The sequence below is a fragment of the Haliotis rufescens genome, unplaced genomic scaffold (genome assembly GCF_023055435.1).
Source record: "Haliotis rufescens isolate VD_foot unplaced genomic scaffold, xgHalRufe1.0.p SCAF_8, whole genome shotgun sequence".
In the NCBI taxonomy this organism is placed as follows: domain Eukaryota; kingdom Metazoa; phylum Mollusca; class Gastropoda; order Lepetellida; family Haliotidae; genus Haliotis; species Haliotis rufescens.
The window spans coordinates 15,503,769-15,520,887 of NW_025964372.1; the positions used below are offsets into that span (position 1 = coordinate 15,503,769).

General features: G+C 40.6%; 1 protein-coding gene across 3 annotated transcripts in view; it reads right to left on the reverse strand.

Annotated features, from left to right (window-relative positions):
- LOC124144771 (multiple epidermal growth factor-like domains protein 8) overlaps positions 1-17,119 on the reverse strand; it is a 69,910-nt gene that overhangs the window by 20,307 nt on the left and 32,484 nt on the right. For all 3 annotated transcript variants that reach the window (XM_046514317.2, XM_046514316.2, XM_048389587.1), the window contains exons 13-25: positions 16,802-17,028; positions 16,065-16,206; positions 15,543-15,783; positions 14,188-14,362; positions 12,698-12,891; positions 10,239-10,543; positions 9,276-9,426; positions 7,912-8,104; positions 6,950-7,113; positions 6,012-6,153; positions 5,370-5,625; positions 4,242-4,365; positions 914-1,115 (exon numbers count right to left, since the gene is read on the reverse strand). In XM_046514317.2, coding sequence (XP_046370273.2) covers positions 914-1,115; positions 4,242-4,365; positions 5,370-5,625; positions 6,012-6,153; positions 6,950-7,113; positions 7,912-8,104; positions 9,276-9,426; positions 10,239-10,543; positions 12,698-12,891; positions 14,188-14,362; positions 15,543-15,783; positions 16,065-16,206; positions 16,802-17,028 — 2,516 coding nt within the window. The remainder of the gene's footprint in view (positions 1-913; positions 1,116-4,241; positions 4,366-5,369; positions 5,626-6,011; positions 6,154-6,949; positions 7,114-7,911; positions 8,105-9,275; positions 9,427-10,238; positions 10,544-12,697; positions 12,892-14,187; positions 14,363-15,542; positions 15,784-16,064; positions 16,207-16,801; positions 17,029-17,119) is intronic.

Consider the following 17,119-nt stretch of genomic DNA (forward strand, 5'->3'; position numbering starts at 1 on the left):
GTCTTATACACAACATCTTAAGCTAACAACATCCTGCCTTCTGTCCTATACACAACATCTTAGGCTAACAACATCCTGCCTTCTGTCTTATACACAACATCTTAAGCTAACAACATCCTGCCTTCTGTCCTATACACAACATCTTAGGCTAACAACATCCTGCCTTCTGTCCTATACCCAACATCTTAGGCTAACAACATCCTGCCTTCTGTCTTATGCACAACATCTTTAATAGGCTAACAACATCCTGCCTTCTGTCAAGTTCCTCCCTGATGTGATAAGGTTCTGTTGACTCACTAATGTTTTAGCTGACAGATTACAATAGGTGTACCCGTCCTGCCTATGACACTGTGCTATTATGTATCATCTGACTATACCAGACCAAACTTGTGTTCCTACTTCCTTTTCAGTGGATTTTACACATAAGCTGTCAGGTTAAAGTTTACTTTGTTTAACGCTGCGCTCAGCAATAATTCACCTATCAGACACAAGTCTGTAATTAATTAAGTCTCATCCAGACAATCCAGTAATTGACATAATAGCATTGATCTAGGCAACAGAGATGTGATGACATGCATCAACCAATACAGTGAGTCTGACCACGAGATACCGTTAGTCCCATGGGTTGCTGAGACTTATTCTAACCCAGATCTGCACAGCGGTATATTATTCGGGACTCTGGCTTTGGAATAGTGGCTTCGAGCCCAGGCAACTTTACATTTTAAACAGATCTGAAAGTTTGACAGAAGAAGAAACATAGCTCCATTCTTGGGCAATGACACTATTGAATCATGATTCATAAACACATGCTTAGGACATAGTCGGAATCGTACAATGAACTCGAGTTCAGCAGAGATTTCTTATGATTATGGAAAGGGTTTTGTTGCTTTTATTTTTTTCACTAACTACTCACCCGATCTCTTGACATTCCTCGTCCAGCCACAACTCTCCTGCTCAGTACATCGTTCACAGTCAGAGTAGGGACACAGGTATTGGAAGCACTGCTTCGCTGTGTGGATCGAGTCCTGCTGACCGTTACACTTCGTCTCCTCTTTACAATCGGCATCCTTCCTGATACACTTGCCCTCGGGACAGTTACGACACCACTGGCACTTCTGTCAGAGGGAACATGTCATGTGTAATAATGCCTTAGCCGTCCATAGTATTTTGTGTGTTTGTCACCATGCTTAGCTAGAGTGTCCAGTGAGAACAGAAAAACAGAAGGGAAAAAATGCCCTCAGCTAAAAATACAACTGGTAAGTCGTCTGTAATATATTAAGATAGATGCAACACCATTCACAACTTGAGGTGAGGTAAAATGGGGTTTAATGTTGTGTGAAAACTTATATAAAGCAACAAGCATGCATGTGTGTGAGAGTTTGTGGCTGCTTGTACTAGTCAGGAGTAAAGCTCTTTTTTAGTGCTATCCAACTAAGATACCATGCTGCAGTTCTAACACGGATAACCCACAATATCACTTTCTTTTTAACTGAACCACTGGGAGATTCCAAGAAAACGTGTGTAAAGCTGAGTGCAGTTTCTGGCTTAGTTACAAGAAAATACACACGGCAATCTTAATCTCTGCATGTAAAACAATGCCGAGCAGAACAGAAATACAAATTAAACAGTAAATCAACATGTCTAGTGATGTTTTATCTCAAATTTCAAATTTGTACTGACCAGGTTTGATATCATCCGTTCGTTCACCTGAATTCGCTGAAGCCTTAGTGAAGGGAGAAGACGTAATTTTTCTCTCAATCTCATTAAAATCAGACCTTAGTTCTCGCTACCGCTAAACAAAGATCTGAAGACAACCCATTACAGGTCACGTCAGAACGACCTTTCATCCGACCAATCAGTGCGTCGCTTACCAGATTATGAAAGTGACAGTCGGAATGTGATTTCTAATCATGCAATCTCGAAAACTTTAACATGGGGTATTCCGAACGATAGTTAGGCGACACGTTTTTTATTTCTTGGTTTATGGACTTCAAACTCATTTCAAAAGTGAGGCAGGCCAATTTTAAAGAAAAGGAAAAAAAAAGCCTCTCACATTTATTTTACTTGAATTTTGTCCTAAAAAGTTAGGTAGGTATGAAAAAAAATATCCTGGCGTAACAAAAGTAAAATAACTCAATTTTTCAAGAACATTTTATTATATCCCTGGCACTCAGCTTGTGCACAAATGGCAACATAACAATATTCATGCCATGGATGGAAATGCATGAAAGACGCTGCTATTTTGGCAGCATGGGCAACGTTTAACTCTTTCAACACCAGCCAACCAGAAGATTACTGCTGTGACACCAAGTTCCCAGAGACTCTTGTGTGATAGATGAAACCAACACTTAACAAGGAAATTATCTGCTGAAATTAACATCTTTGCTACTACATGTTTGGCCATAAACTATTTGAAAGGTCTAATTAATCCTATTGTTTATAAATATGAAAGTTATGTGTATTACATTATTTAAATAATTCATTAACAACTAAATAAAGTTCGTTTTAAATAAAAATAATGTAAGCTAAAACATTCATAACGTCCAGATTAAGGACCAATGAAGCGCAAATTTAACGATTTTTTCGGCAAATATAAAAATTCATAAAACCCACTTACCCATTTCTTTTTTATTTTCATTTGTTTCCGTTGTTGGAACGTTATTTTAAAAAGAATTACAAATAATATCTGTCATCACCCATTTCTCGATGATAGTGGCTGTCCGCTCACTAACATGAGGAAATACCTCCGTTTTCAAAGCTTCGTATGAATAACACATACGTCGACGGCTGTAATGTCAGTATACATTAAAAAAAACTTATATTGTTTCACCGACAAAATCTGCTACAAGGTTCGTGATTGGTCAAATTTAAGCATGTGACCTAAGGCAGCCAATCAAATTACAGCAACGGTAATTTTCAGACTTTGGCGAAAGGTTTGGGTTAAATCATGTTATTCTGAACGTTTAAGCATGAAATCGCGATCTATATTAAAAATATGGAACTTTATGGATGCATAGAGCTAGGTTACGAGCTGTGATAAAGATTTCTTATGCATATATTTTGGCATTAAGACATCGTGTCCGAGCCGAGAAATTGAGGCGACAAAAGGCGAGATGTCATTTGACTGACGATTACATGCGATCGCACGAAAAATTGGAAATAATAACTAAGACGTCAGTTTGGCAACTTTTATAGATATATTTTTGATGATTTTATTACTTTGTAAATAAAGACATTTCAGCATGTGGAACGTCTTTATTTTGCTGTTTGACATGTTCGATGAGCACCCGTTGTCGAAGTGTGTCCGAGAATTTTATTTTCAATAACATTGCGGGGAAATAGTGTCTAGTGAATACATTTTTGATCTATAGATAAAGAAATGATAAAATCAAATGGAATACGTATTTCAAACATTTCGAAATGTGATAGATTTAATAAATGAATGATATGACAAGTAGCTTAATATTATTATAAACTATTTTGACGTGACTTGGACTTGGTCTACCGTGGGGTGTGACTTGTGGCTTTGAACGGCCAACAGTGTTGAAATAGTTAAACTGGTCACCACTGCGCTTTGCGTTGACAAGCTTTGATGGTATTAGAGAAGGATCCCAGCAAGAAATATCAGAGTGACTTCCCTTTGCTTAACTCTCGACGAGGAAATGAAATCTTTTTGTTTGTTTGAACTTTTTGTCGAAAAGATCGGCGGTAATAAAAAAAAGGGTAATTTTCATTTTATTTTTTTTTTAACATTTGGACTTTGAAAGAGAGGTGCATCCGTAAACCAAGAAATAAAAAAATTGTCGCCTTATGGGTTCTTATAATCTAGACCATCTATCAGCCATTCCATAATGGTTTTTTTGTTCAGGTTTCAAATTTGTAATCGAGAATTTGTCAAAATATGTCTCGAAACGTAGTCGCCAATTTGAAATTTGTGCCGTAAAGCACGAGAAAGCTGCCTTCTGATTGGTCATTCAATTGGTTGGTAAAAGTTCGTGCAAGGTCGGTCTGACGTGACCCGTAATGGGATGTCCTCAGATCTTTGTTTAGCAGTAGCAAGAACTAAGATCTGATTTTAATGAGATTGTTTTTTTCTGCGTATAATTCTAAACAAAATATTTGTTCAAAAATACTGAAACCCCTAGACAGGGTGAGCATTATACTTGGGTGTGGCTATACTCAAGTAAATACTGTAGTAGTCTTGGGCTAACGGACTAGCGTGAATGTTTCCGACTGCCTACCGGAGACTGGTCCTTGAACTGGGGGTAGACGGCCAGACACTGGCTGCAGGAGGTGTATCTGTAGCAGTTGGTGCTGTTGTACCACAGGTTGTTACACTTCAACTTCTTGTCCTCACTCGTACAGCTGCCAACACAACAGGAAATACTACAACCACCATCAAAAGCTCTCCTGCAGCACAAAACATCATTCACTCATTGTCTTAGCCAGCAATCTGCAAGCTTCCATCTTCATCATGGCAGGCTGGAAATGACTGGGTCTGGGCCAGGTAAACGTGGTTTTGGCATGACGAACAGTCCATGCCATCCGATGCACACATTCAGCCTGGTCACACACTGTGTCCACCAGATCCTCATTTTCGCTTCCATGGCAAGTATGAGGTACTGGGACCTATGCTGCCCCTGAATAAACACATGGTTCACCAATACTGGCCGAATTTGGCGAAAATAAAAACAAGTATTCAGGGATTAATCTAGACCTGCTCAGACCGACATTCGGCCCCAAGTCTGCAGCAAATGACAGCACAAATTCTAATTTGAATTTAAAACTTCCCAATTCCTCATAATTTACAAAAATAAAAACATTTAAAAAAATCCAATTTTGAATGATATCATGATTTTATTCCAAATTTGCCATCCCAGGTGAGGTGAAATGAGGTTTAACGTCACGTCCAAGATTATTACATTTTAATAGCGACGTACATGTGTGTTGGGGGGATGGGGGTTGGTGGGATGTGGGGCTGCTTGTACTAGTCCGGAGTAATTTTATAGTCCTAGCATACTGAAATACCATGCTGCAGTTTACAATGAATACCCCACTCAGACTACGAGCCGTCCAGTCCTTGTTTTGTCCCTATAATGCTGAGTGCCAGGCAGGTAACAACAAGTACCATCTTTTAACATATTTTAACGGCCAGGAATCCAACCTAGACTTTCTGCCCTCCGGATGGACGCTCTATGACTAGACCACAGAGGCGGTCATGAATTTGGCTGCCAGGGGCACTTAGTTTGAGATCCCTAATAAAATTGGAAATGTGTGTCAATACATGTTTCATAAATGGCCTGTAAATATAATTTCTGCTGAAACATTATTCACATCAATGGATGGATGGAATTTGTTCTGAGTCCTACCCTTCTGGTTTCTCTCCATCACTGGAATAGCAGATGGACTCGTTCTCCTTGCCCTCTACCACACTGGTGCAGAGTGAACACCCTTGTAAGTTGCAGAACTGTGTGTCTATCAGCTTGCAGACATCGTCAGGAACAGTGAGACGAGACATCGTGCCCACTGTTGTGCCTGAGAAACCGCCGTAGAGGTAGATGTTATCGTTGCTGACGACGGCTTTGATGCCCACGACTGCTGCTGCCTCTAGTCCTGTTCCAAGGTCTGCAACCAACATCACAGAACTTCAACCAACATCATAGAACTTCAGGCAACATCACAGTAGTTCAACCAACATCATTGATATTCACCCTTCATCACAGAACGTCAATCAATTTCACAGTACTTCAACCACATCATAAAACTTCAACCAATATCACAGTAGTCAACCGCATCATTGATATTCACCATTCATCACAGAACGTCAATCAATATCACAGTAGTTCAACCACATCATAGATATTCACCCTTCATCACAGAACGTCAACCAATATCACAGAACTTCCACCAAAACACAGACCTTCCACCTCTTACCTCTAAAATGGAACACAATAATATTTACAGTAACTTAAAGAAACAGCTGGCCCTGTTATACAGTCAGATATTGTTACCTTTGTCAACTTTGTGGCGAGTGTTGCACCGATACTTGTAGATCAGCAGGTGCCCCACACGGCTCCCATCTGCCTCCAGACCACCGATCACCACCATTTTGTCCTCCAAGTGCACTGCAGTATGAAAGGCCCTGGCAGTAACCTTCAACAGACAAACATCAAGCTCATCCTCTGTCAAAGTTCCCAGGCATCATCATTATTATTTGTTGTTTAATGCTGGGTTCAGCCATATTCCCACCAAATGACAGGGTCCTGTCAATAATTGATCAGACAAACCTCACCTTCTCATCCCCTGGTTTAGGGGCTTACCAAACCATAGAATTATGGTAGACGCTATGTACAGTGTACCCTGGTTATAATGCCCCTGGTCATAATGTTCCCCCGTTATAATGCCAATTTACTTTTGCCAGGTGGTCAACTTCAGCACACCAACCTCCCCGGTTATAACGCCACCCTGGTTATAAAGCCCATATCATCCAGCATCATCCACCAGGTGCATGTTGACATGGAAACCTAGGTGCACTACACAAAACCAGGTTGCACTCTGTACCCATGAATTTATCAAAGTTGAATCATGAACATAAATTTGATGTTTCCACATCGTCAAAGACCCCCAAACCATGACAAATTACACAAAAAAGGGGTATTGACTTAGTCTGGAAAAAAAACTAGAGTTACTGAATGTGTTCAAAGATCAATGTTTGGGGACAATGCTTTTGACATATAAGATTTTATTTTTCAATAATAGGTTGCACTGGTGCAAGTTTTGTATAGCAGAATCGAGCCCTGTTAATACACACATAAATTGTTTTTAATTAGCATGCATATAAAATGGAATAAAAACTTATTTAATAGAATACAAAAGCCTTTACAAGCCTGACTGCCAACTGAACACCTTTTGTAGCCTGTGTTAACCTTGGCTTCAGTGCATATCTCACCTCTCCATTGCCCTCCGGAACCAGCAGACTCCACATTGAAGCAACTACATCATAGGCGTGTAGGTCACGTGACACATACCAGCTGCCGGATTTGTACATGTAGCCGCCATAAACGTAGATTGTATGCGATATGGGCTCGAACACTGCACTGTGGCCATACAGACCTGAAAACACAACACACCGTTGACTGACTTCACCACTACTGTCGCCTGTCATGAGCAGCACCAGTACAGTGTCAACAACGTGCAGACTGGGCAACAAGTCCAGACAAGGAGTGAGGTGGGCTTAATGCCACCATGATGAACAGAATACATTTATATCATACTGTGTCAGATTTAGGTGAGAGGAAAGCTGGAAGTCACACAGATCAGACATTTATCCCTTACTACACATTACAAGCAATCAGTTGACTTCTAAGGCCAAAATCCAAAGGGAAGGAGAATACCCTTAAATTCTTTCAGTGAGTGAGCGGTTTCGATTCTATGCAACTTTTACCAATATTCCAACAACATCCCACTGGGGGACAACAGAAATGGATTCCACTCAGCAAATGCCTTAACCACTAGGTCACCCCATCACCCTTTAACACACTCAACATTATTTGAAGCTATTTTGCTGGAAACCCAGTCTACAGCCAAGGAGCAAGTGGTGAGGGGGTACTTTTACCCCAGGTTGGAAATATGTGAAATATGAAACATGAAACAAGTGTGACCACCCGATCCTGTTAGTCGCCTCTTACAACAAGCATAGTAGCCTCTTACGGCAAGCATGGGTCGCCGAAGGCCTATTCCAACCCGGATCTTCACGGGTCTGAAACAAGTGAAAGCCAGGATACTGACAGACAATGGGATTGTTAGTGGAGAGGATCTGGGATTTACTCTCAAGAGACACAACTCTCCACAGCAAATTGCAAATCATGCCCATCAGTTGAGAATGAACATAGAATGGCAGAGCCCGCTTACCAACAGGGATAGCACCAGCGAGGTTCTCCATCCCGTACAGCCTCCACCTCAGGTCCTTTTTCTCATCCACCTTGTACTCAAACACCATGTCAGAGAAGTAGTCTTCTGTGGAGAAGCCGCCGATCACGATCAGCATAGCGTCCCCGACTTCAGTCAGACTGTGGCCGGCCAGAGGGGGCACGTACTTCGGTACCTGCAACACACCATTTCACATGTACCCCACTGATCTTAACTGCTAGACAGTAACCCACTTGTAATATTAGGCTTCAAAATTCATGCTAGTCCACTAGCCCAAGGCTTCTTAAATGTGCTTAGGACAAGCAAAAATCCAATAAGGGCAGTCATCACTGACTAGTAGCATTTGAGAGTTATAATTCTGAACCATGTTAAAGTATGGGAGTTACGATCATCTTAGGGCTACGACTGTCGTAAGCCTATGTTAAAGTATAGGAGTTACGATCACCTTAGGGCTAAGATTGTTTTATGGAACATGACCCTGCTTCAGTTCTCAATGATTCAATTTTGCTTCAAAGTAGAAGAGAACAAAACTGGCCGAAAATAAGAAGGACTAGCTACAAACTCTGAGGATAAGTGAAATAAGATTTCCAATAGTCCTCTAGAATAGCCTTAAAAAAATGATTGTGTAAGGCAATAATATTGCTCAGTGTTGTAAGTGACAGAAAGTATACAAAGCTGCGAATGTTGTGTGATACTTCAGGTTATACTCGCCCATTAAGAGATCACCCGTTTAATAACAATAAGCTGGTAGTTACACAGTGTTTAATACCAAAGCCACAAGGCGATCGTAGCTCAATGACAGTTGTAAGTCTATGTTAAAGTATGGGAGTTATGATACCATTAACACTATGATAGCTTTGAGGAATGGGCCCCTGAATTTTAAAAGTGGGCCGTTGTATGGTAATAACTTAATATATGTCAACTATTGACGTGTTAGAAGTATTATTCTGTTGAACTCAATTTTGGACAAGTCTACACATTTAGATAAGCATAACTTTCATTGAGAAAATATCCTAAAACATGAAAAACTAGTTTCCAGTCGTGTATTTATCCTCCACGGGCCGTCATGGAAGCTGTACAGAGAGCTAGCAATACAGTCACATTGATGTGTAAAGCCATAACGTCATGCACCTTACTATCGCAGTTGTACAAGCTTATCAATGTAATTATGCAAAACAATGTGTAAAGTGCACCAATGGGTTGGTGCTTGATTTAGAATAAGTGCATTAGTTTACAAACGAGAAAAGTCACGTGATAAGCTTACAAATGTGGTGTGAAACACTTTTCAAGTGTATGTGAAGCCTGTTATAAAGACAATTTGTGACTTTGTCGCTGCTGTCACCCACCTCCTCCTTGGACCAGATGTTGGACTCCAGGGTGAACTTCCACAGCTCATTGGTTGCCTTCAGTAGACCATGGCGGTTTCTGTCCATCACAAACCCACCGAATACGTAGATAATTTTACGTTTGGGGATACAGGCCGCTGCATGGAAATACCTGCCAACATATCGCAGTGTTGGAGATTGAGGAATACTTGACCGTAAACATGACAAATACCCCAATCATTCCCAACATAAGGACAATTATGAATAACATGTTCCCCTGGGTTTCTTTAGGGTGGTACTTACTGTTCTTGACAAAACCTAGAGCACACAAACATATTAAACAAACACAGCATAGCTGTAGAGCGTTTTTCCAACATAGTTGCATTTTTGGTTTGAAAAAAAACCCACAAACAAACTTTTGAAATTAAGTGCAATTGGAACTATATTTTTCTTTAAGCCTTACAAAGGTTCATACAGATATGGAACACTAAAATTCAAGGCCGTTTCAAGGCCTTTTAAAGGCTTTTTTAGTTGGGTTATTAGCCTCATTCTGTCAATATTTTTTTATATCCAGCACACTGTATATAAGTTGTAAGACCATACTATTTATTAGTCGTAAGACCTAAAACGCAGCAAGGCCATCACAAATTTTTAAACAAGACTGATTTTCACAACCAACAAATAAAATAAAATACGTCTGCCATGAATTCTTCAAGGTGTTTGGAAAAGTGTCCAATCTATCACTATGATAAATCACACTCAAATATTCTTGGTGCATAACTTAGTGTGTTTTAAAACTTTTATTTACAAGTTTATGTCATTTTGCACAAATTCAAGGCTTTTCAAGCTATTGTGGTAATTTGAAGACTTTACAAGGTTGATCAAGGCTTTTCAAGAGGTACCTTAAAATTCAAGGCCTTTTCAAGCCTGTACGAACCTTACCAACACTATCAGACACCGGGCCTCATCAAGATGAGCACTCACCTTCCTGATGGCTCCTCCTCAGATATGGGCAATATGATACTTTTCCACTTGGACAGCTTGATATCGAACACCCACATGTCATTGAGAAGCTGGCTTTCCGAATTGTAGCCACCGAACAAGTAGAGCATGTCGTCCCCACAGGATGTGAGAGTGTGTCCCACACGGGAGGAGGGCAGCTTGTTGCGCTGGTTCAAGATACGCTGGGGATCCGTCAGGATCTGTAAGTGGGGCTCGCTGACATTCGTGATATTCATGTCACATGCTGATCCTCCATAGCCTTGATTACAGATACACACACCATACATCTGGATAACACAAAAAATAGTTTGTATGGTGTTGTTTTCTGTTGTTTAACACTGCAGAGCAATATTCCGTATGCATAACAGTGTCCTGCAGATAATCAAGTCAGGTCTGTAAAATGGAGTGATTGTTGTTGTGACCAATGATCCCATTTTTTTTATCTACTGGGCCTAACCCATCCCTGTGGTTCTTGCAATCTTAAATTACCTGCCCTTGATTTTCATTAATATTTTACTGACAAACGTCGATATAAGGAAAAAGAAAAATGGGTAAGGGAGGTCACTCATATTGCCTAGAAACCAAAGCCACTGCCAGTTTTGATGGATACGGAGACATCCTTTCAATCAAAAAGATTTTTGAGGGTTTTTTCTGCCAGTGCCAGTGTCAGTCAGTTTTTCAACAACGAATTTCTCCCACACACTATCATAATCAGTAGAACTGGCTGCTATGTTGTTGATATTGCCAACCCAACATTAGAGGCTGGTTTGTAACCTGCATTCTGATTGGTATGTTAGAGCTAGTAGTGTAGCCAATAAAATTGGCTAAAGAAGATCAAGGGTGGGTAAATTGAGATTGGCAGAACCAGAGTCCTGGGATTAGTGTCGGTTTACCGAACTGCAAGCCCTGGAGATATAGAGGATGTAATGATCCATGCCATCAGGCTACATTGACACACAATCAACGAGATGGACCACCCAATCCATTTTGTCGCCTCTTACAGCCAGCATAGGTGATTGGGGCCTCTTCTAAGCTGGAATCCCCACAGATGGGAATAGTTAGCGAATGACAGCAATATGGCATGGCCTATGTCGTGTATCTCGTTGGTTGGTTGATTTGTTGTTTAACGTCGCATTCAGTAATATTCCAGCTATGTGATGGCGGTCTGTAAATAATCGAGTCTGGACCAGAAAATCCAGTGATTAATATCATGAGCCTCGATCCACACAATTGGGATACGATGACATGTATCAACCAAGTCATCGAGCCTGACCACCCGATCCCGTTAGTAGCCTCTTACGACAAACATAGTTGCCTTTTACAACAACCATGGGTTGCTGAAGATCTATTCTATCCCGGATCTTCTCGATTTAGTGTACCAGGGAGAAAAGCAGCAGGCAGAGGTAGCATCTTTGATCATCATAAAGACTGTTGACAGTTGGTCTTTATGATTGGTCTAACGCTCAACAAGAGTCATAGTGACCCTCAGTGTAGGTGCTTCTTCCAGCAAGGGTGCACAGAGTAAAGAAACAAGTCCAAATGATTCCCATTGTGACTGTGTATCTCGTGAACGATATTCACTTGCCAACCATCCTTCCAACAAATTATCTCCATTCTCTCACCAACCATTATCTCCATTTACTCATCAACCATTATCTCCATTTACTCATCAACCATTATCTCCATTCACTCACCAACCATTATCTCCATTCACTCACCAACCATTATCTCCATTTATTCATCAACCATTATCTCCATTTACTCACCAACCATTATCTCCATTTACTCATCAACCATTAACTCCATTTACTCATCAACCATTATCTCCATTTACTCACCAACCATTATCTCCATTTACTCATCAACCATTATCTCCATTTACTCATCAACCATTATCTCCATTTACTCATCAACCATTATCTCTATTTACTCACCAACCATTATCTCCATTCACTCACCAACCATTATCTCCATATACTCACCAACCATTATCTCCATTCACTCACCAACCATTATCTCCATTTACTCATCAACCATTATCTCCATTTACTCACCAACCATTATCTTCATTCACTCACCAACCATTATCTCCATTTACTCATCAACCATTATCTCCATTTACTCAACAACCATTATCTCCATTTACTCATCAACCATTAACTCACCAACTATTATCTTCATTTACTCACCAACCATTATCTCCATTTACTCATCAACCATTATCTCCATTCACTCACCAACCATTATCTCCATTAACTCATCAACCATTATCTCCATTTACTCATCAACCATTATCTCCATTTACTCATCAACCATTATCTCCTTCATACCTCCACCACGGATGCCTCTCCTTCCAATTACTCTGACACTTCTTCAACATCCCTTTTAAAACCAAGCATCCATCATCTAGCTCATCCACTGAGACTCAAGCCCAGACTCACCTCATCACAGCGTCCCTGTCCGTCTCCAACTGAGCTGGAGCAATTGTTCGGACACAGGTCGATCTCACACATGTATCCCCCATGGCCTGGTATACACACACACTTGTGATCCACACACATCCGGTTACCATGGCAATGGTCAGGGCACTGTATCACCTGATAGCTGGCATTGAAACCAATGGTCTTGGATGGATCTGAAGTACAGAGTGAATGAGTGAGTGGTGTTTGGAGGGTAAGCTTGTATCTTGGTCTGCTCACAGAATCTACTGCTTGACTAGTATCAAGATGTAGTTTTATTGGTAAGTATCAGTGAGTTTAGCTATCACCACCATGATGATCTGTATTATTTCAGAAAGCAAAAGTACCGTATTTTCTTGAGTATAGTGCGCACTTTTTTTCGAAAAAACACAGCTGTGTAGAAGGGGGTGCGCATTATACACGAATTATGAGTTTGGATGTTTTTTCCCCCATGGAAAGACATTGCCGTGAGCACGAAACACCGGGAATACCATGTCAACAAATCCATACTGAAGTACCCAAAATAATTATGTAATTACACTGTCTGGCTATAAAAAGTGTTCTTTGTATATCTGGACTTATGTTTGTAACTTATTTCATTGATTTTATTCAAAATTCCTTATAATCTGATAATATTGTTTTTATTAATTTCGGCGAAATCGTGTGTGAAGCGATCGGAAGATCGCACAACTCACCGTTATTAACAGCAACCACGGTCAGAATACCGCTATTGGCGCCTTGAAACAAACTTTAGTTGACAGAGAATGGATACATATATCATAAATGACATACTTTGACTCGTTAAAAGTCATATTTGATTTTGTTTGACGATTCTATGTCAACATGAAATTCTCGCTATCACGTGATCATGTGCGCGTGAGCCTTGACGGTGACTGGTCAGACATGAAAATACGCAAGGTAATCTTAATCCCTAAATATAAAACAATGCCTAGCAGAACAATAAATACTATTTAAACGGTAAATAAACATGTCTGGTGATTTTTTATCTCAAATTTCGAATTTGTACTGACGAAGTTTCTCAGCACCCGTTCGTTTGCCGGACTTCGCTGAAAGGGTACGGTGTAAAAAAATTCTGCGCATAATATTCAAATTTCTTTTTTTTCCAAAATATTGAACCCGCTAGAGGGGGGTGCGCATTATACATGGGTGCGCACTATACTCAAGAAAATACGGTACTGTTTGTCATTGAAGTGTCCAAAGTTACCTACCCTACATATTCTGAATAAGAATGATGAAAAAAATGATGGGTAAAGAAAAATATGAAAATGTATCTATCCTAACACAAAATTAACTACCAGGGCCATTCCACAAAGCGATCTTAGTACTAAGATGATCTTAACTCCCATACTTTACACTTACTTACGATAGTTGAAGTGCTAAGATAGCCTTGTGGAAGGGGACCCAGGTAAGGAAATGCAAGCTCAGATCATAATTCCCCTGTCACAACTTACGTGTGAGATCAGCTTCGAAGTAGATTACGATGGTGCCTGTGTGTGCCTTCACGACCAGGTCATTGCCAGGATTCATGCCACAGAATGCCCCTAGCAGCACAGCGTTGCTCACATTCTCCGCATCCCTGGGGCCATTCACGAAGTCCGGGATATCATCATATACATACACGGAGTCCTGCAACCATCACATTGCTTTAGACAGTCTGCATTCAAGGAAGCAATCAAGCGATACCCAAAGGCTGGAAAGCACTGACAAGTTCTACTAGTAGAGCTGTTTGGCACAGACTGACTGCACATGCACATTTTTTAATACAGGCGCTTTTGGTCAAAGGTTGACAAACCTGTCCCGAGGATCATTGATATAACTAATAGTTTTCATCTTAACACTTTTACAGTTTGGACTTATCACATCAAATCCAGTGGTATGACTCAAACGGGTCAAAAAAAAAGGCTGGCATAAAAAGATTTGGGGTGTATTTCTTACAGTTTTTAACATGAGCAGGTCCTTGACCCAAGAGCATATTTTCAGTTAATAACAGTTCAGAAATTTTGTAAATATTTCACATTGGATCCACAAATTTTCATGGTAAGTTTCTCCGGAAATAAAAAATCTGTCTTATTTCCTGTATTTTCATATACATAATGCAGTTGCAAGTTAAAACATTTAGATTTATTCGTAAAAATAATAACAGACATCAGTTATTTTCAACACTTGTGATAAATGTCATTACCTTTCAAAGGTTTCTAAAGCTTACAATCTCATTAAATCAGATCTTAGTGCTCGCTACTGCTACACAAAGATCTGAGGAAATCCATTACAGGTCACGTCAGAACCAGCTTTACCCAACCAACACCGCTTACCAGATCCCGAAACTCCAAGTGAAAGTCCAAATGAGTTTTCTAACCATGCCGCCTCTAAAAGGTTAACTCGAGGCATTCCAAAAGACAGTCAGGGTATGTATGACAGTTTCCAACTGTTTCCATAGGGAAGGACTACCATAAAATCTCGGCCATCAATTACACATTTCAGAATTGTTTCAGGCCAGATTTCAAATTTTGAATCCCCAACTATTTTCAAAAGTGAAGCCTGGAATGGAAGGGGCCAGTTTGAAACTAGTGCCATAAATATTGAGAAGCTGCCTGTCAACTTCCTGTTAGTCATTTCATTGACCGTTCAAAGTTTGTGAAACTTCATGCTGACATGACCTGTAATGGGATGAACTCAGATCTTTTGTGTGGTGGTAGTGAGCCCTAACATCTTCTTTTAATGAAAGTGCTTAAAATTAACAATTTGTTGTGTTTAGGGGTCAGAATGGTTCCCTATATTTTGTTCTTTGGGCGACGCCCACACCTACCTGTCCACAGTTGACATGCAGGACGCCCTCGATGGAGATGATGATGGTTGGAGCTGTCAACATCTTGCGTGAACTCCTCATGTGGGGTATGTCTATTTTGTCGAAGTATGACAGCACCCACAAGCAGTAAGTGTTGGCCTTGTGTTTGAGTCCGCTGCCTTTGTGAGTTCCAACGGCCCCTCGTGTAATCCCTGTTCTGATCATACGTCCGTCACACTGAAGGTAGCACTTTCCTCCACTCCTGCAGATAGAGACATAGCCATGAGACTGACTGACTGACTGACTGACTGACTGACTGACTGACTGACTGACTGACTGACTGACTGACTGACTGACTGACTGACTGACTGACTGACTGACTGACTGATCATTGTTATCATTGTGTTCATCACAGTCAGCAATATTCCTGCTGAGGATGTCACGATTCATCTGAGCATCACAAATTTTCACCTCACGATATGCATACCCATGCATCGATTCATGTTTTAGTTCACTGTGAATTACCTTTACGCCTGCACTCACCATGGGTCGCCATAATAGCCCTGCTCACAGGTGTCACAGCTTTCCCCCACTGTGTTGTCAGTGCAGTAGCACTTCCCAGTGGCGTTGTTGCATGTTCCGCGGGGCAGGTCACCATGCCCATTACACTCACAGGGCACACAACCTGAAACAGGAGCAAGCACATTGTAACATGAATGTGCAGGAAAATTTAATATTTGAAACCTCTGTAGAATGAACAAAAATGGACCATAACACATTTCAGTTATCAGTATTATCCATTAAGTTTTGAATCAAGGTCCAAATTTTAAAAAATAAATAAAATACAAACAAAACAATTGTCCCACCCTGACCCTTGCACCCCACCCCCCTCCCTGAACATACCAGTATATGTTGAGCACCAGTACTAACTACACATATACCAAATTTCATTACATTTAAATAATGTTGGCATAGTAATGGCCAAAAATAGCATTATAAAAATGGCTGCAGAGGAAACAAGCATGTGAAGTTTCAGCTTCAGTGGTTCAGTGGTTTCTGAAGAGAAAATGTCTGCAGGCCATGACATACCAGTAAGCCCGCTTGACTTTCAGTCAGATGAGCTAACAACAAATATGGCGATTAGAGCTATTACTAATTGAATTTGAAATGTCAAATTCCTGTAAAGTTGATGGTTTCATTAGAAAACTATAAGAAAACCTAAAGAATTACAATCTTCATCCGACATCAAACTTCTGAAATAATTCCAAAGCACCTCATACCATCAAGATTCTTTGGGTTGCCATAGCTTCCAGCCCTACACAGATTGCAGCTGGGGCCGGTCGTGTGGTTCTGACACTCGTCACAGATGCCCACTCCTCTCTCGCAGGTACTGTGATTGTTGCAGCCACAGTTGGTGTTGCAGTCCATCCCTGTCCACCCCAGGTGGCAGATGCACTGATAGTTCATGGGGCCAGAGCAGTTGCCATGGACACAAGTGTGGAAGCACCTGCAGATGGGGGAGGTTTTAACTACATCTCAGGAGAAATGGTCAGCTCTTTGAAAAAGCATTATTACATAGTTATGACTTTAGATTACAA